General features: G+C 39.3%; 1 protein-coding gene across 1 annotated transcript in view; it reads right to left on the minus strand.

The window, feature by feature from the left end:
* Window positions 1–22,120: 22,120 nt before the first annotated feature.
* The window catches only part of LOC137166692 (versican core protein-like), a 129,450-nt gene continuing 124,725 nt past the window's right edge, over window positions 22,121–26,845 (minus strand). Inside the window, exons 14-15 of the mRNA XM_067568539.1 lie at window positions 25,410–25,592; window positions 22,121–24,712 (exon numbers count right to left, since the gene is read on the minus strand). Coding sequence (XP_067424640.1) covers window positions 24,582–24,712; window positions 25,410–25,592 — 314 coding nt within the window. The 3' untranslated portion in view covers window positions 22,121–24,581. The remainder of the gene's footprint in view (window positions 24,713–25,409; window positions 25,593–26,845) is intronic.

Genomic DNA, 26,845 nt, shown 5'->3' on the forward strand with positions numbered 1-26,845 from the left:
GTGGCCAACGGTCAGCCTCCGGAGGAGTTCCCACCACCCCAGGTTATTTTTAGTAAAAGTCAAGGATGGGTCACAGGCCACCGTGAATTTTTGTTTATTGCTCTAAATCTGTCTGTGACTTTTACTAAAAATAACCGTGACAAAATCTTAACCTTAATTATAAGTACCTAAATATATAAATAAGCATAGTAGAAACTTGACTCTTTGAATGAAGAACAGAAACGTAGGCTATCCTGGAAGATCTGCACTCTCCCCTTGCTGAGCCTTTCAGTAATCTCTATGTGGGTGGCATAATTAGCTTATCTTCCCTGGGAGTCTTCTCACCTCGAGGGCCAGAGTGGAATATGAGTGTTCTGTTCATGTACAATGTGGCAGAAACATTCATCAGAAAAAACTTGGAAACTGGCTTTTCCAAGTGCATGGAGATGCTGCCTGTTTCAGCCTGCACAGAGGGAACCAAGAGGCCATTTGGAAACCATCAAGCACTCATAAATCAGTATCTTAAGCAACTTCAGACTCGCAGAGGAGAAAGAAGTGGATCACCAATCCCTTCATCCTGTCTGCTGTGACTCAGCAGCACTGGAGAGAACATTGCAAGACAAACATCTTGTGGGATGAGACCCGGCTGCTGATTGTCTAGTCAGGAACTCAGATTTTGGCTGGCTCTAAGCAGGAATACACAGAAGTAGTCACAGAAACTTTGAACTTCCTCATCCTAATTTTGGCCTCAGATCTCTACAAATCAGGATTCTCTTTAATAGTAAAGATGGAGTAGTTCCCCAGTTCAAACTTACATTTGTTCTGTAAGGCAATGAAAGGGTTTAATTGTAAGTTACACAGCACACATCTTACTACTTCCGGCTTATCTTATCTATAAGGAACCACATATCTGCCTCGCTGGTTTTTGCTCCTGCCAGCACCACAATGCAATAATGTGGTATGCTGTTGTGGTTTAGGTTAAACCTTGTTACTATGGGTTGGGGAGCTTTCTTTCATTTCAAAGAAGTGACTGAAACACTAGCAGTAGCATCCAAAATACAAACAAATTGAAAAGCCTAAGTAGAATTTGAACCATGTGGCCCAACAGGTTTGAAATGCAGGGACTAGGGCTTTGATTGGTGGAACGCTTTGGCTCTCCACCCACACAGAAAACCAAAATAGAGAGGCAGGTTTGGAACAACAAGCAAAAGAACCATCTCCTGTTGTATGGTTTCTGCTGTGTTCAAGGAAACAAGACTTTATGTATTATCTTTGTAAGTAAACAAATCTGCATCAGAGAAATCTATCCTCAGTTTCTCCTCCCAGTGGAAACACCCTGCAAGACCCCAAACTTTGACTTGGGCCAAAAGGGGGTAGCAATAGCTTTCATCGGCCATCTCTTCCACCCCCAATGAATTGAAAGTACATTTAAAATTGTGTACCTCCTTTATTATTGAAAGAGACTTGAAATGTCATAATTAGTTCATGCTGAAGTCATGACTACAAAATTGCACCTGCTCATGGCAAAAGGTGGAGTTCTTGGAAATGCAGATCACAAAATATTTCTTAGTAATAGAAAGGATAGCAGAATCTCGCCCTGGGTGGCACCTGACTGTAGAAGTGGCTGCACTGATTCCAATAGGAGTCCTCGTGGAGCAGGATCCTAGTCACCACGAGTAAGAGGATCAGAATTTGGCTTAGTCTGGGAGGGAGGGCACCAGCTCTAAACTTACGGAAAGCTCTGCTACAGCTGATGCTGAAAACTATTGTCAGCAAGGTGTGAATGGCCCGCTCCTGCTCAGCCAGCTGAAAGAAGGGGCACTCTATTTGCATGGGCACTGTATTTGCATGAGTACAACTAGGTGCTCAGCATGATGGGAAATGGGCAGTTTGGCTGGTATTGGATTACAAATCACTTTAGTGGTAATTGCAGGGGTAATGAAATGTTGCTCCCTTGTTGCATGAACAAATGGCAGCAGAATTGTGCTTAGCCTGTTCTGATGAAAGATTCGCTCTCATCCGAACAGAACTCAAAGGAGGTGTTCGGATGCCAGAGCACTGTCAGAACAGCAGGGAGGAGAGGGGAGTCTCCCTGTCTGGGCTGCACCAGCTCTGACTAAGAGTTGCCCTCAGGCATGACTAATCCTCAGGGATTCCTCCTGTGTCAACAGAGGTTTTCCCCATGAACGGAGCGCTGAAATCACTGCAAGCTGAACTCACTAGAGCTGAAATCACTAAAGAAACTGGGGAAACCTTGAGAGACTGACAGCCAGCAGAAGGGGTTAGTCGAGCCCAGCGACTGGTGGGAGCCAGCAGAAGGGGCTAGTTGAGCACAGCGAGTGGCTGGCAGCAGGAGCCAGCAGAGGGGGGCTAGCTGAGCCTCCGGATGGAGAGATGGACAATGCAGCAAGGGGAAATGAGAAGGGAGGCGCAAAGGACACAGCCCCATGAATTCTCGGGTGGGGTAGGTTCTGTGCTCATGGTTTTGAGTTTATGAATTCTGTTCGCATTGTTTTCCCAAACCAGTGCTGAGTGACTTCCTTCCTTTTATTAAAGGGGTTACTTGTCTACACTTGCGGGAGGGGAAGTATTGCCTTTTGGGGGTGCCCAGTGGATAGTGAGTGATTTCCCAGGTGACTAGGTGGGGGGCCGGAGCTGGTTTGGTGTTGCATCAACAGGACCCTAGCTATAGAGCCCGGCCCTTGTTGCTGGCGATTCCATCTGGCAGAAGAGTTACATTATTATTAGCTGTGATATGGACCCTGATTCTGAATTTCTTGTGTGCCCCAAACGCCTATTGAAATGACTGAGAGTTAGGAGTGCATGAACAGAGTACAATTGCCATTTTTCTCTGATGCAGAAAGTGCCGTTTTTTAAATAAGAAACACCTACACCTCCTCAGCACCAGATCTTGATCATACTAATACATGTGAATCACTCCACATTGGCAGAGTTTGAATCAACATAAATGAATGGACTTTATTAATGTTTGAATCATACTAAAGTTTGCATGATTCATCCAAGAGGAAAAAAGTCATGATTTTGAAAAGAAATCTTGTTTACATCAATCAAGTCAACAAGAGTATAAACATCTCAAAGTTAGCTTTTGGCCTTCACAGTAAGCAAATGCTAGATAAACAAATTTCAATCCAGCAGAGATTCCAACCCTTGGAACTTGTCTTTGCATCTGGAAAACAGCTGCATTAGGAAAAGATTCCAAACATTGGGCTTGATCCTCACTGAGTCCAATTCCATCCCTTTGCACTACATTGGCAGCCCAAAGATGACAGAGAGCTGGCTCAAATATCAAGTGGATATTCCTCTCACACAGGGTGGCATTAAGCCTATTCAGACATTTACATAGACTGATGGAGCATATCATGGATATGTGAGGGGCTAGAGGAAGCACACACCACTATGGAAATTTAGAGCCAGTGGGGTAGCCTCAGAGGTCATTACTACTATCATAAGTTAGAGCAGCACTGGGGCTGGTCTTGCCAGGAAGTCAGACCAACCTCTGACTCCCCCAGATTTGGGGGAGAACAGCAGTGATATAACAGAATCTTTATAACACTTCCCTCCCTCCAAAATTCATATGTAGCACAACCTAAAATGAGGATCTAGTCCTCTGTCATTGTCACGTCAATAAAATCTAAGCTTTTGTAGCATTCCGCATTCACTGTATAGTGGCTCTCCAAAAGGACCCATTCCTACAGTTCCTGCACTGCCAAATCGTCCATTAACTGCTATGGGGCTTTTAGTGGAGAAGGCATAGAAAAGTTGGCCAAAAATCTATAACAAAACAATGTGGTTTGATTATGTTCTTGAATCTTTAATGTTACTTACCCTCACTGCTGTAATCAACCTAAATTAGCTTCAATGAGTGTAATCAGACTACTCTTTATCCTCATGCCCCTCCTCAGGAAAGTGTTTATGAAACACTACATCTCACAGCGTTGAGAATGTGTATATTTTAATGCCATCTTGTAGTCCATCTCCATTATTTAATTTCCTGCAGCAACCCACAGGCTGCAATCAGGGCCCCCAAATGGGAGGGGAAGGGTACACTTTACCAGGGCCTGTAGGCCGTCCGGGGCCTGGCCCAGCCTCCAACCCCCATTACCACAAGGGAAAAATTGAGAATAAATTGTAGATCATGCCTGAGGATATTTATAGAAACAAAAATAGCAAAGGGGGGGGGGGGGATTTTTCAGAAATGTAGAATATGTAACAGTAATTTCAGAATTCAAAAACTTGTTTCATGGTTCATGAGATTGTGTGTGTGGGAGGGGGCCCATGGTCCAAGTTTGTACTGGGCCCAAAAAAATTATGCTTGTGTCCTGGCTGCAATAAGTGACTTGTTACCCAGAAATGCTCAGAGCAGTATGAGATGTGAGTAGACAAAGGATTTTGAAATAACAGCAAACCGAAGATGTGATGTGTATAACCGGAGATGTGATCCGGTCTCTAATCGCTTTGGACTTATGCAAAACAAACTATAAGTTTTGTACATTTTTTGCAGATGGAACACAAAGGTTAACAAAAATGGAGGCCCAGTGCAAAAATGTCAGTACTTCCTGTGACGGGGCCCCCTCTGCTCCCTTCTTCTTTGCTCTCACATGAACTGCACAGAGACCTTTGTTTTGTAGATACCAACCTGTAGTTTATTTACAGTGCTCCACTTTACCCAGTTTTACATATTCATGCAGCCATAATATTTACACAGTAATTCATCTTCTCCCAAGTGTGTGTGGGAGGGGAAATGAGAAACGTCTTTCCACACAGAAAGCTCCCTTTATCAGGGCTGGCCAGCTGGTCCTAGCCCTAGCCTCCCCACCAAACATCCACTTGGGCTCTTTTAACCCATCTCCTTGTTAATGAGCTCATTAGCTACCTAGTATTGATCTGGTAATCAGGCCCTCCCGTGGGCTCAGCTGGTTAAACAGTGACCAGAGCGATGATTCCCAGCACACTGTCACATTTCCCATTATTACCAGAAGAAGTTGTTAATTTCAAAGGTTATATGTTTGGTTTTGCTTTTCCCTTTTGAACAAATAGCGGAACATTTATAAAATTATTCTTTTATTCTTTGCTTCATTCATTTTCATGCTGACAAAAATGGAAGAGGGACCCTTGCTGAAGATAACCCCCATGCAATCCTTCTTGCCCCCTGGAAAAAAAAGAATCCTAGCTTTCATGTAGCAAAACATACTAGAAAAAATGTGACGCAAACCAACCAAAATGAAGATTTTTATAGACCTGGAAACCTTTGTGTTACACACACACTGTTTCTTCTATTGAGCATTTTTTACTTGCTCTAACTCATTGGTTCTCTTTTATTGCATCACCTAGTTCAGTTAGTGGCATGTTCTGACAGCCAATGAACTGTTAATGGAGTAATTCCTATACAGATTCTTTGTGATTCCACATCACAGAAAAGTGTCCAAATGCTCTTTTCTTTTCTGAATGAGCAAGAGATAAGAAAAAAAAAAATACTATGAAAAATATGTCCGTGCTTAGTCTGTAGCCACTCTTGCAGTGTGATGGGGATGTAATCCTTCCTCATATTATATGACTGGGGTCAGGACATCAAGTTCAATATCTTCCTGTGTGTCACAAGTAAATTGAGAATCTTAAGTGTAAACCATATACACGTAAAATACATCACCCAAAACTAATCACAAACTAATGCAACTGATTAAACAAATGGAAATATCTAGGATAGAGGTTAGGGTGTTGAACATCTGTTAGTAATTTATTGATGGAATACTACTCTTTATCTGGGCTGTGGCATACTTTAAAAACTGTAATCTACTCAGCGTTAGATTCCAGATGAGTTAACATATAATAAGCCACAATACTGGCTCATTTTGGCAATTCTTCTTAATATATTATTCCAAGTACACTGCTCCAAGTCCTTACTATGGACAGCGAAATGAGTTAGCAGAAAAAAGTCAACATGAACGGCAGAGAAGTTCCCTAGCGGATACAAGGATCCATACTTAATACTAAGCCTCACAGTGCTTTAGTAGAAACACTTATGAGCAGAAGGACAGAAACCTCAGTGCCAACCTCTAACAAACTTCTTAAACCAGACAATTAACCCTAAAGTAGTTACAAAAGAGCAATATGCCAAGAAACTAAAAAAAGAAGATCTTCTAACAAGAATGCCAAACTGTTCCCCTTTTCCAAGTAGGAGAGAATGCCAGATTCCAAACAGAAAAGGGCAAGCGACTGTCAAGGTAGTGGCTTTAAGATTAGCTCCAGAGTCATATATTATAACCACCGGTCAGCATCAGTCTGACAGAAGGAACATAATTGCATGGAGTTTATTTACCTAATCATCTAGCAAGTCCACAGGACTGTCTAACAAGAGGTAATTTTCAGGTTTTCATTGGTCCTGCAAGAAGATAACCACCAAAGTTTAGCTTTGCCAAAACCAAGGTTACCATCAACTCCACTCCCACAGCTTTGGGTTTTAAACCAACTGGAATCATGTTTCAGTTTTTGCAGCATTAGCCTCGAGCCTAGTGCTGCCTCATTAACATTAATACCATTATTCTGCTTCTTCTGGTGTCGAGTTCCCAGACTCTTGTAACATTATACACAAGTCGTGAATTATTTATTTGATTAAAAAACTGTTTAATAACTTTACTTGACAGATAACAGTTTCACAATGCTCTTGGGCAAAGGATATTACTGTCTGGCTCTTCCACGGTACACCATAACTTACAAATAACCTTCGTAATGCTCAGTTATGTAGCAATCTTGTGTCGAAAAGCTACACCAGCCGTGATATGGTTCATTTACTTTCTCTGTTCTGTTCTTCTTGTACGCATAGTTTGATGAGACACTAAATTCATTTGAAATTACATTTATATATTAACCATTTTAAAGTCTCATTCCTTCTGATGTTAGTCATGTAGCAGGAGTAAATCCCCCTCTTTAATTATATTTAGTCTGCATTTGACCTTTGCAGTTTTGCTATAACCAATTTTAATTACTCACTAATAATAGGGGCTATTCCACAATTTACAAAAAAATAAAATAAAAGTCTCTAGCACAATTTCTAGCAGAGACTGCTGTAATGAAGATGGTAAAGTACACGGATTTTAGTAATTAAGAATTATTTGTACACAGCATTTCTAGCAGTTTTCTGATAGGAGCAAATAATAAATACGTTGCAAAAGATGACTTGGCAAAATTTAGTTTAATTTAGGGAAACTTTATGGCAAATATTCTAACAAATAAAGATACTTACTGATCTTTAGAGAGAACTATGCATAAAAAATGCTTTGGAGTGACTGCAAAGACCCAACTATTCTTCTCTTTTTTTATGTTATCTGCCTATTTGATTAAGGTCTTCACTTTATACGCAACATTCAGTACAGAATGTAATAGTTAGATGGCACTAATTTCTTTACACATCTGTAGCTTTCTAACTCCATCTCTTTACATTATCTATTATAATGCTACATTTTAATTAATGCTGTATTTGTTTTGTCATTAGTTATAGTTTGTGTTTCTTTAGTTACTTCCATCCAAAGATCTCAAAAAGCATTTTGCAAACAAGGTATTAATCCTCACCTCAGCTCTGTAAGTATTACCACCCCCATTTTTCAGAAACAAAGGTACAAATGTTTTAAATAGATGCCCATATAGTCTGGGTCAGAGCTGGGAGTAGAACTTAGATCTCGATTTCCAGTGTTATGACTTAACTACTGGATCAGCTTTTTTCCACCAACAAGATATTTCGTACCACACTATCATATGTCAATTGTGTTTGAACTATTGGCATGTGTTTGTGGTTTTGTTATTATTTATTATAAGTTAACACAAAAGTATTGTTAAAGAATGCAAAGCAAAACAAGTTAAAATCCCACACACTCACGCAAAACACCGCCACAATTTTAGTCGCTGCCCACCAGGTCTAATACTATGAGCTGTCGGCACTGACAGTCACCAGGGCTTACATAAAGGTAACTAAAGAAGTCTGAGATCCAGTTTATTTATTTATTTTCCTTTTTGAAGTAGGTAATGTAGGACACAATCCAAAAAACCTCCTGTTTGTGACATCTAGTGGTAGTTTGTTTGAATGGCAGTTTCTAGACTGGAAAGACAGGTCAGTCCAAGGCACTAATCCCTCCACAATGCTCTTATAAGTCTCCAGCAACTGGTCTGGTACAGCTATGGATTGAGGTGCAGAATTTCAGATGCCTCCCTCCCCCCGACACAGGGTTTCTGCACTTACTATGCAACAGAGAATTCTGCTCTGCCAGGTCTCTCAGTACCCAATCTGCATAGTAGCTCTACCAGTATCCCATGGCTTGGCAGGATGCTCTCTGGCCCACCTACCTCTGTTGCTGTCCTCTACCAAGCCCAGTTACTTGTCCTAAGTAAACGGGGGAGAATTTTCCCCTTAAAGGATTGACTGTGTACATTTTTGTCGGTGATTCTAGCCGTGTTCATTAGCACCAATGAAATAGTGTGAACTGCTAGCTTGGCAGCTGCACTCTATCTTGCCAACTGAGAAGTAGAATTCATGACATCACCATGATCTTGGGCTCGCCTCATGCTGAATAGAGAGGACTGCTTCATGGAAAGGATGTAGCCCGGTATGCCCAATTGTTTTGTCAGCAGGGGGAGATCAAACCTGTGATCTCTACAACTTGAAGCATGAACTGAGCTACTGAACTACTGAACTGAACTACTGCCTGAGCTACTGAACTACTGCCTGAGCTAAAAAAATGAACCCAGCTCTTTGCTACCACTTTAGCCAATTCAATCTCTATATGTGACCCATCCATTATTCGAGAGGGACAGAGCTCTACACTGAGTGGTTATGGGTCACAGTGACATAATTAGTGTCTAGGTCGGGGAACCTGCAGTACGGTTCTCCCACAGCAGCCTCAGTGCAGAAGTAGCCTGGGTATTAGTGGAGAAGTATGCGCTGCCAAGGAAAGGAATGGGAAGAGATCTTGGGATTATAAAGTTCGTCCCCAAAGAAAGACAATGGACAACTGCTTTCTCATGCCAAAGAGGGGAAAAAAGCATAATTGAGATTCATATATGCTATACCAAAAAATGTAATTGTTAATTTATTGTAAGCCCAACGCTATTCCAGTGTTTGCCTCAAAACATAAAACAATCATTTTATTCCTGGTGTATAGGGGAAAACAATATTTTATAGTCTCTCCAAAACTGACAATATTAATTCAGTCAAAAACTGACTAAGGAAGTGAACATAGCTGAATGTTATCGCTAAAATTTACATGCAAATTGTCAGCAGGGTTGGAATTGTATTTTTGGTCTCAAACTGGTTCCAACTATAAGCAGTGGAGACATTGGATACTGATTCTTATCATGTGTCAGGTATATTAATGTTTATAAACCTGACCTATGCCAAGAAATAAAATGTAGTGAAGAGGTTTTCAAGAGCTCCTAGGGGATTTATGAGCAGAAAGCCTATTAAAAGTGTTTAGGACACTTAGATGCTTTTGAAAACTTCCCCCTATCTTCTCACCAGCATTCCTGTGTCCCCCACCTTCATTACATGGTGTCAGAAAACAGGTATATCTGCATAGAGAGCAAATGAAGCCATCTGAACTCTTCTGCCTGAGAGGAGCGCTGGCAGAGGACTGCCAAAGGTGATTACAGAACGTCCATATTTTCCTGAAAGTAAGTAGTGTTCATGACAAACTAGAAAGGGTGAAATATTGTTCTGTGCTGTACGGCATAAGCATTTGAGGGCTAAATGATATTCCAATGAGAGCATGAAGACGGCTACAGACTGCTGGACAAAGTCATTCTAAAATTTCAGTAATACTTTGATCCATGTAAGAATGTCAAAGTATACAGTATATTCTCTTTTAAAAAAAACCTAGCTGCCAATCAAGACAATAACCATTGTGTTATAGGCTTATGTAATAATATTACCCTTTTTGGCCTGAGCAACTGCCAAATATTCAGGGTCTTGTAGGTTGTTCCAGTTAAGAGGAGAAATTGGTGAGAGTCAGAAATTTCTCTCTGCAAATTAAAAAAAAAAAAAAAAAAAAAAATGGCATCAGTGTACAAAGTCCTTTTTCCTTGAGCACAGGAGGAACCAAACAGGAAGAGAGTACCTTTGCTCATAAGGCCAAGCCTGTCCCAGGTGATGCCCCAACCCAAAGCTGAGGCAGTTAACAGATGGAGTATTTGAGACTGAATTATTTGTGGAATAACTGGAAGCCAGGTCAAAGCAAGGGTATTATAAGAAAGGAACCCTATGTGGTAAATAATACATATTTGTTATTTCCCAAATTAAAGTGTTAACAAGCAGTAGGGAAAAAAAAAATGAAGGAGCTAGCAGAAAGTCGGAACAACAGAGGACTTGATTTTAAAAGCCCTGTTTGATCCAAAGGATACATACTTAGTACTGATTATTATATCACAAAACACCAGTCATAACACATTGTCAGGACCATCAGTTCAGAAACTTATGAGCAAAAGCACAGAAACTTTAGTGCCAACAGCTAACAAGCTTCTTGAGCTAGACAATTAAAGCTGAAGCAGTTACAAAAGAGGCCTATGGCAGGAAAGAAAAAAAAGACTGGACAAGAATGAGAATCAATTATCCCCATTGCACGCCAGATAGAATGCTCGATTTCAAACAGAAAGTGGTTGGCAGCCTACCAAGATAACAATTATACTTTCTGTACCAATGTCGTGTGTCATGATCACTCCTGAAGGTCAGTCCAACAGGAAGAAATCCAAATGAAACAAAGAAAGAAGGACAGTAGTTTTCTGTTTCCTGAGAACATCCAGCATGCTACTGATGCTGCTTTGGGGCTGACAGAAGCAGCACACACACCCACCCACCCACCCAATGACAATGAAAATGTCACCGGCTCAGTGGCAGTGAAAAACACCGGGAGCAGCAAACAGACGCTAGGTGGCAGTTCCATCTCAGCAATTGAACAGGCCACTGAAGAAAGAATCGCTTTGAAAACAATAAATGGCTGAGAGATCAGAAATCCACAAACATTCAGAAATGGAAGTTATTGACAGCTGTCTAATAACAGACAATAAGCCTCTCATCTCACAGGTGCTGTAGGTTGGCTACCTGCCCTCCATCCTATATGTGTGTTTTATTAATTGAACATATTAATTTATGATTGTTGGCTTTGGTTGGTATTATATTTTATTTCCATTTGATTTTTAAAAAGATGATGGAATAGTAACCAATGAAGTCAGTGGATACTGATCCTTGCCATGTGACCTGTCTAACCAATATCACGTTACTTTGGAGCAGGAAATGAATTTTCATTTCTTACAAGCACTTCTGTGTCACATATTCCAACTCCTAAACTCAGTTAGATTCAGTGAAACTATTGTTCAGAATTACACCCGTGAAGGTCACAATCGATTGATGAAGCCTATGAGTTAACAAGTATAGAACAATTCTATAAACTCTGCCATCTCAACCTGAAATCAAGGTTAATAGACAAAAATCCAAGAGACGTAACCATAGCTGGGCAACGGGCCCACCAACATGCAGATGGTTGGTCTGGGTTTGATTGAATGGAGGGGGAATAGGAGCCTTTATGAACTTGAGCTCAGAGGTTAAGGCATTCACCCAGGCTGTGAAACATCACAGTTCACTTATCCCTCTCTGCCTGATGTGGAGCAAGGATTTCAGCTTGAGTGTTTTATATCTCAGGTGAGCGCCTTAACCAGCAGATTACAGAGTCACTCTCACTCTGTCTAGCCTAATTAGTATTCAAATATTTTATACAAAGTAGAACAACTTCAACAGGACAGATTGAGAGACCTGTCTCAGCGTACAGGTGGTAAATAAAATCCTCAAATGTACTTTAAAAAAAAAATCTCATTTTTGTCTGAATTTCATTATTTTGAATGCTTGAGATTAAAAAAAAAATCAAATGTGTGAACAATTTTGCCAATTTCTGTTTACAAACAACCTGAACTGGATTTCCAAGAACAGTTATAGACTGTTATAGTTATAGTCTATAGACTTGTCTACACACTTTGTTTCAGTGCTGCAATTTTATTACACTTACAAAACTGCCCTAAATGAGCATTGAAAAAGGAGACCAAAATGGAGGCAATAGTTGCATAGTCATTACTATAATTGTATAGGCAATCATGATTCTAAGGCCATAAGGGACAATTGTGATCATCTGGTCTGACCTCTTGTGTAGCACAGGCTACAGAATTTCTCCAAAATAATTCTTAGCGCATATTTTTTTAGAAAAACAGTCAATCTTGATTTAAAAATTGTTAGTGATGGAGAATAAATTGTTCCAATGGTTAATTACTCTGACCATCAAAAATGTGTGCCTTATTTCCAGCCTGAATTTGTCTAGCTTCAATTTCCAGCCAGTGGATCATGTTATACCTTTCTCTGTTAGATAAACAAAGCCCATTATTTAATATTTGTTCCCTATTTAGGTATTTATAGGTGAATCATGTCACCCCTTCAACCTCTCTTTGTTAAGCTAAATAGACTCAAGGAACTCACTCACTATAAGGCATGTTTTCCAAGTCTTTAATTATTCTCATGGCTCTTCTCATTTGTGCCACTTTATATCATTCTAGTTTTTAATCAAAATGTCATTCGGTACCAAGTCAAACACCTTGCAGAAGTCTATGTGTATTGCCAACAATACGATTTCCTTTATCAACCAAAATTGTAATCTCATAAAGCGCTATCAAGTTTGATCCTATCAAACTATTTTCCATAAATACATGTTGATTTGCATTCGTTATATTAGCTTCCTTTAGTTCTTTATTAATCAAGCCCCATATCAGCCACTCCTATTTTGGGATCAATGTCTGGTTGACTGGCCTATAATTCCCCGGGTCATACTGTTCATTCTTTCAAAAAATTGGCACAATATTAACTTGGTTCCAATCTTCTGGAACTTCCCCAGTACTACAAGACTTACTGAAAAATCAAATTTAATGTGTCAGTGTACTCTTCAGTCAGTACTTTTAAAATTTTTGGATGCAAATAATCTGGACCTCCTGATTTTAAAATGTCTACCTTTAGTAGCTTCTGTTTAACAGCCTCTAACGATATTATTGGAATGAAAAGAGTGTTCACTATGTGTATGATGACATGATAGGATGACATTATCTGTTTCCCCCCAATAAAGAAAAAAATATTTAACATTTCTTCCTTTTCTACATTATTGATAATTCTACCATTCCCATCTAGTAATGGGCCAATATCATTGTCAGGATTGTTTTTGTTCCTAATATATTTTTACAAACCCTCCTTGTTATTGTCCTTAACTCTACAGGCCACTCTTGGGTACCCTGGCTTCCCTTATCAAATTTCTACAATTCCTAACTTCTGATTTATATTCATTACTATTAAAATTCCCTCTTCTTCTATTTGGTGTATGTATATTTATTTATTTATTACTGCTGTCTTCACTTTCCCTCTAACCCAGTCAATTTTTTTTAAATGAGCATAACCTTTTCCTCAATTGGGGGATGGTGGTGTTGTGGGAATTCTGTAAGGTGGTCTTAAATGATTCCCAATCATGATTCACATTTTTCTGAGTAAGTACTTCCTCCCAGCTGATTTGGCTCATAATTGTTTGTAAAATTGGTCCTGTTAAAGCTCCACATAGGTATAGTATTGGTCTGGGCTTTACTTTGATCACTTTTATCATGATCACTTGTGCCTAGGCTTCTATTAATTTTCCTCTGTATTTGTTAGGAGATGGAGTAATATAGAATTTCCCTATGTTGATTGCAACACTTTTTGTGTGAGGAAATTATCATCTATAATATTTAGAAAATGGATGTTTTAGTACTAGCAGCATGAGACCGCCAGCATATGACACTCAGATTGAAGTCCTGATCCACTCACTTTTTGGGTGGGGAGGAAGGAAGCATCCTGACTTTTCAAATCTGATCTTGTTTGTGTGCTGTAAATAGCTGCTTTATAAATTTAAAATAATTGTGGGAGCAAATGAGGACACACTCAGCTGAGTGGAAGTGTATAGCCACAGACAGCTAGACCTACATGCCTTCACTTCTGCCCACAAATAGAGGGTCCAGAAAGGAAAATTGGGTTATGGCTCCTTTAAAAAAAAATCAGGCTCTTAATTGCCTTGTGCTGTTATTCAAATAACTATTTGGCTCAAATTGCCCTCGGGTGTTACTACTTAGTCTTAATTCTTTGTGAAAATGCAAAAGTAATCAACTCTAATACAAGCCATATACTGCAATAGCCCTTAGCTCTTTTATCACATTCTTGACTGCAGCATGGCTACAATTGGAATGGGGCTTGGCATTGTATATCAAAAACATATCCACAAACATCAAGGTCTTTGAAAGCTTCCTTTAGTCTTTTGCTCTTCTTCCCAATTTGGCTAGGCAACAGATTAGTGAAAAAGGATATTTATATTAAGGTTGATACTTCTGTCATTTTCGATGCAATGAGTGAAAAATAACTAGTTGGGATTTTTGTTGACTACAATGTTAGTAGTGTACATTCCTGGCTCTATTGAATTTGCCGTGAATTATTCATTTTTCTCATCTTTCCTTTTCACACGGAGGCACATTTTAGCTCCCAGACAGCTTGTTATGCTGTATGTGATGATTCCGGGTTATTTCTGGTGTGCAAAATGAAATGCCATTTCCCACTTTCAGTAGCAACAGTTTCTTAAACTCAGTTTTATAGTGCTCATGAAAGCTGTTCTGTTGATAACACAGGAGACTAAGTCTGTCTCTCTACATGAGATAGTTGCAATGCAAGCTTCCCACATGCTACTCCATCAATGTACGTAAGTCATGACTTTCAGATAACACCTTTAGGGATGTGAATAGTTCTGTCTCTATGACTATTCAGTTCTTGGCTTCCTTTCTGAGAGGGTGCCAGTTGTACTCATTTTGTAGTAGAATTGGATTACATCGTAGTCCCTGTTTAAGAGGTTTAGGATTTAATTTAACATTGCAGAGGAATTCTTTCATAATAAAAAACCAATATAAATAATTCTGTATGTTAAGAACTCAAACTGGCATCACAGTAAGATAGCTGATGTTCATAAAAAGTTCTATTTACTGACATTCCAGATTAAAGTGTGTGCGTATTCTTTATCTTGGAATTCATCTGCTTTTTCTTTGATCTATAAAAACCCTTAATTGACACATTTGTACTTCAGCTCCAGTAATTTCAGTCTGTTTCAGGTATTAATTCAACAAAGCCAAACAACAATAAAACAGTCCATACTTTTCAGTTGCCTTCTGCTGAAGATTTTCCATAGTTCCCTGAACAGATCTCATGGACTATCTGTCTTCACCCTGAACCCCATGCCATGGATGATCTATAGTCTTTGAGTACAAAGGAGGGAATATTCAGCTGCTGATTTGGAGTAACTACTTATAATAATGCCTTGAAGTTCCTTTCCAGAATAGTGCCTTCAAGTTCCTTTCTTGGAGTGCGATCTGGGTTTCTCCTATACTCAAAATTGCACAAGCGTTAATGAGCTGGAGAGCATTATGTTATATAGGCTCTACAAGAGACAGCTATATAGCTCCATCCCAAAACATTTTAAGTCAGCCACCATATAAAGCTTATGTCACAAAAGTAACCATAGCTGAAATTTTTTAACCGGTTCCAGTTGGCAGTTCGGTATTGGAATAGAGCAATAGATAGTTTGATTCAGTGGTCCTCCACTTGAAACCAATAGAGCACAAAGGAACTGAAGGTTTTGCTAGAGTCTGCTGGAATATCCACGAGAAAATAATGTTTGGAAACAATTCAAGGTTATCTTTCCACTACACCAAAGCATTCAGCCCTAGAACTCAATATGCCCTACAAAGTGTTATCCCTATTTCACAGATAGGAAAACAGACACAAAATGGAGATGAAATGTCTTGCCCATGCATGCTCGTACAACCGGCCCATGACAAAGCCATGACCTCCTTGCTCCCAGTCCATTGCTTTAGGCTGGTGAGGAGGCCTGGAAGCAGAGAAGTGAAATCAGCCCATCTGTTTTCATTATCCAAGCTGAGTGAATCACAAAAAGTAAACAGCAAAACTGAAAAGCAAAATTAGTTTCTTAAATTAATAAACCTAAGATTCTGTTAATAATAGTGGTAATTCTTTTAAGACAGATTGTTGACAATATGTATAGGACTGATATTTTCATCAAATCTGGGAAGTGGTTTACATTAGTTATGGCAGTCCCATATCTTATAATTTAGCTACATGCTTTGACACATTTCTGGAAATTAAATATTGATTAGTCCCATAGGGAAGACTGGCTATGGCTATTGTTGGTAGCAGATGTGGAAAAGCGGGCTCTTAGTAAATATATTCACAGACTTAACTACTTTGGTTAAAGTAGCATGAAAAACACACACACATTTCTATGTAAATGTTTTTACTGAGACTGGAGCCCACTTTCCCACGTCTACTACCAACAGTAGCATTAGCCAGTCTTCCTTATGGGAAGAATCAATACATAATCCCCAGAAATGTGTCATCATTTTATTATGTACTTTGTGAGCTATTGGACTGCCATAACTAATTTAAACACTTCGCAGCTGTGATGGAAATATATCTGTTGACAACTGAGCAGTGCTTTAAGCTTCCCATTTAAACTAAGGCCTTCTCTTTGAAATATCAAAATGGAATACTTTAGTTGTCATATTTAACTATACACTGGCTTGTAAAAAAATATACGAAGTCTGAAGATCCAGGAGACAGAAAGAAAGAGATTGTATTATTCATATTGTATCATTCAATGCAACACTTGCTGCTTGACAGATTAATGAAAGTCTATTAGTAGGCCAGTAAGATGTTTGTGTACGTATGGAGTGCATCTCAGATTTTCAAGAAGACTGCTTGACTCCCTCTCTAAAGTATAATTAAAGGATGTGACATTAACTGAAGGCTATGCAGTCCGAGAGTGACTTTCAGGGCTTAGAGGGGAAGTAAAGGCATTTGCAGCCCAGTTGAAACCTAATGTCATAGTGAATTTACAGGACATGATGTGGGACGATATGCCTGCACTGATGAGCTTATCAAATACACCAAGACGTAAATTGATGCAGGATCATTATAAGCATTTAGAGAGGACAAAAGAAACAGCACTAAGATAATGGATTTTCTTTGGTTCGTAATGTATGAATTATGGAGGTTACAATAATTGTTTTAAATTGATTGTGAGCAATACACTGCTTCTGAAGGGGAACACTAGGACATGGGCTTCATAGAAGTGAGTCTTAAGAAATTTCAAGGACAGGGTGCAGGCACAGTACGTGGTCAAACCAGAGGTGACAGGTAATGGTAGTCTCCATGTCATGTAGAGACAACAATTTTTATCTAATTCAGTTTATGAAAAGCCAAAATGACTTTACAGAAAGATTGTTAGCTTTTGCACCAGTAAAAGTTGCAGAGCTTTTTGAGAGAATCCTCATACTACTAACAACTAGGAAGATTAGTCATAAACTGACAACCCATTAAAAAAAGGAAATACATAATTGGCACACCCCTTAATGCCAACAGGCTAAGGGCTTGATTTATCCCTCAGGGGATTGTGTGTAACTCTTTTGAAGTTAATGGTAGTTACAGCGTAACTGACCTGTCCTAACACTTTGAGGACCTAAACTAATTTAACATTTCAGTTTAATAGCCAAGCCAGTTCTAATCTATCAGGGCAAGCTACCATGAGGGAGGCTGCCTGACTCAGTAATGTGTGCATTATTTCTTTGCTCGAAGTATAGTATAAACCGGTCCATGAATCTCTCACAATTTGAATGGTTTTATTTTATCTCCCTGTCAAACCCAGCCCCCTAGTTTTGATTATTGGCACATCTCCTGAAAGCTTGACAGATCAGTATAGCATTCAGTCACCTTAAACGGGGGATAGAACATGAGAGGAGATTCAGTGAAATGGAATATAAAAGGAGACTTCCACTAATCTGTGCAAGCACCCTACTTCATCAGCGTATCTCCTCCTGAAACAGACTGGCTAGGAAGACCTGGCTCCTTGTAGCTCTTGCAATGGGCTTCAGGGAAGGAATAAACTTGAGTTTACAATGCTGCCACACAGGCCTGCGGCCCACTCAGCTTAAAGGACTCAATTCACTGCTTTAACTCCCGCCAGGGAGGTGACTGGAGGAATAAGGCTATAACAAGAGAATGCCAGGGAGGGTTTTGTCCTGTCTCAAAGTTGTGAGGGCCCCATTTCTTCTCTCCATTGTAGGGGTTCTCTCCCACATCAGGGCAGAATTCACTCTCCAGCTTTAAATATAAAATGGAGCATCTTATATAAATAGCTTCAATTAAACTAAATGTTGTGGCTGGGGAATCACCAAATTACAGCAAAGAGGCTGCAGGAGAAGTGTACTTATATCAGTCATTCAACAGTAGGGAACAATAGAGCCACAGGAAAAAAGCACTTCAATAATTTTACTACAAATATTACTTACAAACAAGTGGTAAGTGGAGAGTTTAGTTGTTAGGCTCTGAGAATGCCTCGATGTGTGAAATCCTGCCCCCACTGAGTTTTCAGGGAGGCTAGGATTTCACTTGGCCTGTTTCTCACCTGTTAGAGTATCAGACTGAGACTTTGAGCCAAGAAATGGTCCCCTGCAACAGACCTTCCTGTGTGACCCCTGGCAAATCAATCTCGCTGTCCCCCCCTGCCATTGCCTATCATTAGCCTGTGTGTTCTCTTTCTTTCTCCCACTGTGTCTGTTGCTCTTTGTGAATTATATTGATAGTTGAATACAGCAAGATGCACTATAATCTGTTTTCTGCGAGTCAAAGGAGTCAACTGCCCAGGAAAGCATTAATACAGTAAGGCCTTGATCTTGCTGAGACCCCTTTGCACCTGCAGAGTCCTACTCAAGTTAATGGGGCTCTTTAGGGACCTGAGTATTTGTGCTAAAGCCCTGGTCCTGATCAGGATCTGTTAGCAGATTAAGACACCATTCTTTAACACTAAAATAAATAAAAAACCCTCCCCCACAAATAATGGTTACAAAACATGTTACTGCAAACTTGGGAGGGCGTGCATCTAGGGAAATGAGTTCTAGCTGGCAAATACAGTTCTCATGAAATGGCTGCTTAGTTGTAGTTACAACAAAGAAAAATACAGACTTACAGCAAAATAAAATTCTAAACTTGTAACAGCAACAAAATTACCCAGCTTTGCACAGGACACAGTTCAGCTGTGAAATGAAGAAAATCTTGTCCTCAGGTCCTCCCCCTTAAGCTGGATTTTCAGACTGTTTACAGCACACTAACTAACTCCTTTCCCTCCTGAGACTTTTCCTTAATTGCCTTGAGTTGGTGGTCTGCTGGGCTTTTATAGCTCTAACTCCCAGCAGCCATTGCAGTTCTGCCCTATCACCTTCAGGGAGGTGCTTTGCATTTTGTTGTCGGCTTTCACTCCCACTCCCTTGCTTTTATAAGCACTTACACTATGTTAATTCAGTTTTTTTCCTTTTTAAAAAAAGTATTGACACTGTAATCATAGTGTGCAGGTCATAATCTATAAAGCTATGGATAAACTGGGGGGGAGAGGCTGGCTAACAGTTACCACACAGTGACAGGAATTCCCAAGAATAAGCATTGTGTCTTCTGTCTCAAAATTGTTTCCCTTATGGCAGCTGCTGAAAATTCCAGTTTGCAGTCACATAACTGGAACCCTTTCTGAGAGTCTAATGTTTCCCCATGAACTGCAGGAGAGGGAGCTACTGTACGACAGCAGGGCCAGAAGAGGATCTCACTGCTGGTGATGCAAGATGGGAGGTGAGCAAATTAAATGTTTCTACCCCCATGCCCTAGCCACCTGTATAGCCAGTTGCAGGACATTGTCCTCTGGCAACACAGGTCCACTGCTGATGCCAGAACTCCTGATCTGTCAGTGCTGGCTCATGCTACATGAATGTAGCTCCAAATCTCTTTCATTACTCAACAGATAGATGAGTGATCTTCCATCACTATAGGGCTGGTCTCAATTACCACAACAGGGCACTGGAGGACCCTACCCGACTTAGTGTGTAAGTATGTATATACAGGAATAATTTAAAAAAGCCTGTGTGAATATCTACAAGTTGCTGTGTCTGTACTTGTCTTCACTCCGCAGACCAGGATTACCATGGTGAGTGTGTGCAATATTTCAAACGTGCAAAATTCCAAAAGCTTCTTTTTTCAGAGCTAGAAGTGGATTTTGCAAGTTGATGTGTGAAAAATATTCTATTTAATATTTCTATAACCCCCGACACAGAACTGGAGAGTCCGACATTTAATGTGCTTGTCCCCACAATACCCCTGGGAAGTTGGAGAATACCATTATCCCCATTGCATAGAAGTCTTTAAACCATGATTTGAGGATTTCAATAACTCAGTCATAGGTTAGAGGTCTAGTACAGGAGTGGGTGGGTGAGGTTCTGTGGCCTGCAGTGTGCAGGAGATCAGACTAGATAATCATATTGGTCCCTTCTGATCTTAGAGTCTATGAGTCTATGTTGAACTGAGAAACTAAGCGATTAGCTCATCACATAGAAAGTCTGGGGCAGACCCAGGTCTCCCAAATCCTAGGCTAGGGTCTTAACCACTGGACCATCCCTCCTTTCTTTAGACCCTCACAGTGTAACAATAGGGATTACTGGAAAGCATGGAGATCACAACACATAAATGCTGAATGCAATTTTGCCATGAAAATGTTTTAACCGATTTTACCTAGCTCTATTTTTGAATCTGCAAGGCTGTACTGGAAATACGAACTCTTATTACATTTCCTGCACTTTCTCTTTCTTGTCAGGCTTGAGATAAAAGTACAGTGGCAGCAGCCTTTCTTGCAGTGCACAGACTCTTTTTCTTTCACTCCTGGGCTGTAGTGTAAGTTTTCAATGAAGGGTCTTATTTTATCCAAAATGGGTCATCCATCCCTCACACATTCACTGCAAGGAGGAGATTCTATTTGCATTGACATTCCAATTCCAACTTCATCATCGCTGGCGTCCGCAGACAAAGTCAGGTGTGCAGATCAATTTGCTTCTATCAGCTCTGATTTCAGGGAGGTGCCCACTGTCATGAAGCTTGAGTTCTGTTTCATACTTGAAAGTAGGGGGGAGTGTCCTTGTGGACAGGGTAGTAATATAGGAACAGTCAGGATATTCTCTTGCTGAAACTTTGCAACTTATGCTGCAATATGCAGCAAAGTTTATTCCTGCTGTAAGTAGTAGCATCCCACCTCACCCTCTGGAGCATATAAATGCAGTCAGGTGAAGCACATGACTGCAACCATATCTACAGGAGCCAATATTGGGGGGAGATAGGGAGGTGCACAGAATATTGGTTGTTCTGCACAGACATTCACAGATCCGTGGTATTGGATCTGCTTTCCTGGTAGCATTTAGGGCTCTGTGCACAGTCATCACGCCAGACTCCTGTCTGTCCAGCCATCTACAGAGCCTGCCCACAAGACAGGAATATGAATAGATTTTTGACTTCTTCCACACTACCAAATTTTACAGTTAATATCTCCCTTCCATTCCAGCCTGTTGTAATCAGCTTCTGTATTGTTTGGAATAGCACAGAGTGGGCAAATAGAGGGGGAAAGCTTAGTCATTTATCCTGTAGTGGAAAGTAAATTTTGTGGCACTATTTCTGCCATTAATTTGGTCTTTATTTTAAAAAATATTATTTGCAACATACACATCTGACACAAATCTTTTTTTTTTTTTAAATGATAAAGAGTGCTGGACTAATTTGGTAACCAAGAGGAAGGTGCCGTGAAATGCTGATTTTGACGTCTATATTCAAATCTCTGACTCCATCTCTTGTTCCTTACTTTGACCTCAATAACCTTGTGTGTGTTTGCATTTAGTGCTCCTGGAAGGGGAGGCCTAATGCCACTGGCTTGATTAGAGCCTTGGCCTTTCTTGAGCAGAGAGAAAGTAACAAGCATACATAACTAGACCTAAACAGAAGGCGGTTTTGTGATGTGCTCAGATGTATCCTATGGCCTAGGATGTGACCATCTAACTAAATGTACATTTGGGATTTAAATCAGGAATTAAATTTTGTTTCCAGCAGTGAAGAAAGTTCAATAAATTTTCTAAATAAAGAAACGTGGGTTTGTTTTTAATAGGGAAAGTTGTCAATCCTATTTTATTATGACCGATAGAGGCAGAAATGGAGAGAATCAACATAAGCTCTATAACTAACTTATTTAAACTACAATCACCATGGTATCTGAATGCCTTACAACATTACTTAAATCCAAAAGCAAACAAGTAAAACAACATATTTATACAGGATTTTTTGTACATATTGTAAGAAAGTTGGCAGGGTGCTAAAACCTTTTCTATGATCTGTATATGTTTGCACAACAAAATGATGTGTAATATATTCTACATTGTGAACAGAGCTTTGATTTATACAAGTAATAATCTGCTTCAATTAATATGCTCTATATTTTAAAACACGGTCCAAAAATCCTTTACAGCTACTCAGCTAAAATCTAATCTAAACCCTATTAAAGTTCAATCAAAAGATTCCCTTTGACATCAGTGGGCATTGGATTGGGCCCATAGTACCTGTGAAATAATTGTGAGTACAGCTTGGCGATGAGCACCCTATTCAAATGTTAAAAAATCACATTGCATAGATTTAAAGTGGAAGACATGCAGTAACAAGACAAGTCACAATATAGCAAAACCTCGTTTCTTTGGTGAAACAGAAGCAGATATTAAAGTTACAAAGATTTTAGACTTTCATTCACAAAATACCAGACATTCACATTGTACACTATACAAGTAATAATATAAATAGAGAAAAGTATTATGTGCGCTGTAGAGGGGGGAAATGTACAGGTCAATACAGTGATGTATTGCAGTCAAGAGCACACAAAGATTAAATCACACTTGGTTTAGCAGTCAATGGAATTTCTTAAAGACGCCGTTTGCAATTGTAGCTAGTGTATTTGCTGAGAAGCCATAGGTTTACTTTATGGACAGCTCAATAGGATACAAACTCCTACTTATTAGCTAGATTTTCATTTCTTCCTTTACTTGCTACTCTCTCCATAATTTTTGCCTACATCAATACTATACGAGACCCCCACATACTTCTTTATATTATTATTTTTGGAGGTGTATCAGAGGGTATTGGTCATTCTTTTTTATTTTATTTTTACACCAAAAGGTGCTTGCTGAAACAACCAAATAGACATGGTCCTTGCTGTGGAGAGATTAAATACTATCTTACTATACGTGTCCAGGCCAATGATGAGCTGAATGAGTCAAAGTAAAATAAAACAATAAAAATGAAGAAGTCCTACATGCACACTGAATTCACTATGATCTATAATCTTATTGTGCACAATATTTTTAGAAAGCCAACATTCTGATTCTTCTACAAATAACCCATTTCATCACAAGGTAATTTACTTTACTAGGAATTTTGTTCATCTGGGAAATAGCAATTGAACTGAAATAGGGTTTCAAATGCATCGAGGGAGCTCAGGGGCTAACACTGAACTATCACGCTCTTTCAATTTTCTTTACCTGGGTAAAATAACATCCAATAAGTTAAATCAGTATGGCTTACTTCATTTATTTATGTACGCTTCACAGCTGCAGCATCCATACACAAACATTCATTACTTTATAAAAAGATTAAAAATGGTTATATATACAAAATTATTTACTTTTTTTTACTTTTTTGTTTGTTTGTTTAAAAAAAAAACCACCCCAAAAAACCCAAAAAACCAACCCTAGGTCTATCTCCATTATAAAATGCAGAGACCATAGACCTATGGTTAGTAGTGTGAAAGTCATTTTAAAAAAGTAACCCTGGTTGACAGAGTTAATGTATTAGCACTTTGACTCTTACAGGCACCCTTCGCCATATACAAGTCCTCCATGCAGTCCTTTCTCATCAGTGATGAAGCTGGAATGGAGAGCAGGAAAAGTTCCATATTGCAGTCCCTAGTTCAGGCTTGATCCCACTTTATGTGCTACTTCTAAGTTTTGCATCACTTGGAGAAAAACTGTACCTCTGATGGGAAATGGCATAGTTTCCTCACCAAAAAAAATGACACATAACTTGTGTGTTTATCTTCATCTGACAATTTTCAGACAATACAATTATATTTAAACCATCTCCAACCTAGGTGAACGACATACAAATAAGGAAATCAATGATTACAGACCTCTTAGGCCATATAACCATAAACGTGCCTGAACTTAGTGTGACTTTTCATTTTATATACAGTATTTTAAAAACAACACACAATTAAACATCATAAAATCATCTTATTTACATTTTCATTGGTGCTAAAATTGAACTGTTTAAATATTGCAGTAGGCTGGTATATGTTATGAAATGGTCCCCACTGGGGGGGATATAGAAAACTAATATTTCTGATAGGCTGGAAATGGTTCCTCATATTTTTATTTTTGAATTTTCTGATAAACACCAACTTTTTTGCAAAACGTGTTGTGAATACTGGAGTCCATAGTTCAAAACAATTTGATAATACGTCTGTAAGTGATAGAAAAGGCACAGTAAGTTAGGACTTTGGCTGAAATGATGAAAATCCCCATTCACCATTTAGCATTCAGCGCCTTGAACCCTGCCACGTCCTGATCCAGCGATGATAATGTTTTGATGAATTAAACAAAGTTCCCTTTCCTGGTGAAGAATGTTTATAGTAATATTTCTTAGAATAAGTCCTTTGGAATGTGGATGCTGCAAGGAAGGCAGAAAAGAAGGAAAATATTAAAAGAATTCCTTGATCTGAATAATAAACTGGCTGTTAAATGGACTATATGAGCCACATTTTATATTAAGGCTCCATTTAGTAACGCTTTATTAAGGGTTATGAAATGAGCATTTGATGTTGTAAGCATGTTACAGACAGGAATAGTATGTGTTATAGATGATTACAAGCATATCAACAAAAAGTATTATAGATGGTTGTGTGCTGTGGTTATAAGGAATCTACTGGCCATGATGTTGCCAACTCTCATGAGTTTATCACAGTCTCATGATATCTGACTAATTTTTAAAGCCCCAGCTCCTGAAATTACGTGGATATGGGAGAATTTTAGCTTTCGGTTTTTGGTTTTCTAGCCCTGAGAAAAGCTTGAAGACATGATCCAGCATCCTGAAGGCTGAGAAACCAGAAAACAAATAAAAGAATCACCCTCCCTTTTTTTCCCCTCATGATTTTTTATACCTGATTCATGATTTTGAACACCTGAGGTTAATAATGCTGTTGGAACACTCTATATCAATTGACTAACCATGTATTAAAATATCTATTAATCACATATTAACCCTTCATACATTATCTGAAAACGGAACCTTAATAAAAAATTTGGCCATGTTGAGTCTATAGTTTCTGATACAGCTCATAGTCAGTTCCTTTTCAAAAGCAACTTACCATTCATGCAGGTGATTTTAGGCATATCCCATCTTCCGTTCCCTAGACACCGGATAGTTGGAATGTGACGCTGGATGAAACCATCTTTGCAGTGATATCTAATCAGGGAGTTGATTTCATAACGAGGTTTCATCTTCCCAAATGTCTTTGCATTTTCCACAACAGGAGGCTGACCACAGGCAACTAAAGACCAAAAAGGACAAAAGTGTCATTCCAAAGTATAAGTCTGTAACTCTGCAGTCCTCACTTAAGGAAGGCACCAACTGACTTGTAGGAGTCTTGCCTGAATCAGAACTGCAGGATCAGCCCTGTAGTCACATAATGTACCAGCTGTACAGATTTTAATGTCACAGGATGGAAACTGGAATCTCCAGACAAAATTGGTAGAATTTCCTTTTTGTTTTGAATTTACTATGTGGTTTGAGGGCCAACAGAAAATGGGAATAAAATGGCAATTTCTCCAGAGGTTTTCTCTTGAAAGCTGCAGAACTCCAAAGGCCATTACCTTTACATCAAAAATCAAGAAGGGCTAATTCATACATTTAGTCTGGAATAGTCCTTTTGAATGAGAATATATGTGAAACACTGGAGCTCTATGGATCCATCTATGATGTATCAATAAAATGCATAAATCTAAGGATGTTACATTAGGTAGCAGTGGCAGACATCCAAGATTTGGGTTTGAGTTTTGACTACACCAGTCTGTAAAGGCTAAGAATTTCAGGTGATTAGCTGAGTGTACAGCTTCTGGTAACAGCAAAGTTTCATATTCCAATCCATTCTAATGGACCAAAGGCACCACACAGCTGGGCTGTATAAACCCAAACATGGTTCAGGATTAGACAACATGATAAAATAATCCTGCTTTGGAAAACACGTGTGTGAGAAAATGCCCTCAATAGGAGCTGAAACACATAGCAGGCATTGACCGTATGCTCAGTCCAGCCCATGACTCTGAGAACTATAGAGATGTCTCAGGGCAAACAAGCTCTTTCATTGGTTTTCTTTTCAATCTCCTCTTTGCTGCTAGAATGGTGACTCCACCTTCTGGCCCTGCCCAATCACCTATTTTTGGTTAATTTAGGATACTGCATTGTTGGAAAGCTATACAATCTGTCCCAAATATAAACCTGCTGGGCTAGAAAAAAAAGAAGTTGGTTTAAATCTGGTCAGTCTTGAAATTCACCATGACTCTGGCAATGCAACAAAGAGCCCATGCTGAAAAAATGATAGTGTGAAACAATGGTCCTGACACTCTTTTAATTTACATTGGCATAAACCATGGACAGCTCAGCTGAAGATCTAGAGTCACACTGAAGCAAAACTGGTATAAGTGTAAGGAGAATGACCCTATGTTTTTTAAAATGGTCTGATGCCAGATAAATGTTTGTTTACTGGAGATTACTTTGCTTAATACTTTACTTGGTCCCACGTAA

The sequence above is a fragment of the Emydura macquarii genome, unplaced genomic scaffold, assembly GCF_026122565.2.
Source record: "Emydura macquarii macquarii isolate MOO-44397 ecotype Brisbane River unplaced genomic scaffold, CSIRO-AGI_Emac_v2 contig_2897, whole genome shotgun sequence".
Taxonomy (NCBI): domain Eukaryota; kingdom Metazoa; phylum Chordata; order Testudines; family Chelidae; genus Emydura; species Emydura macquarii.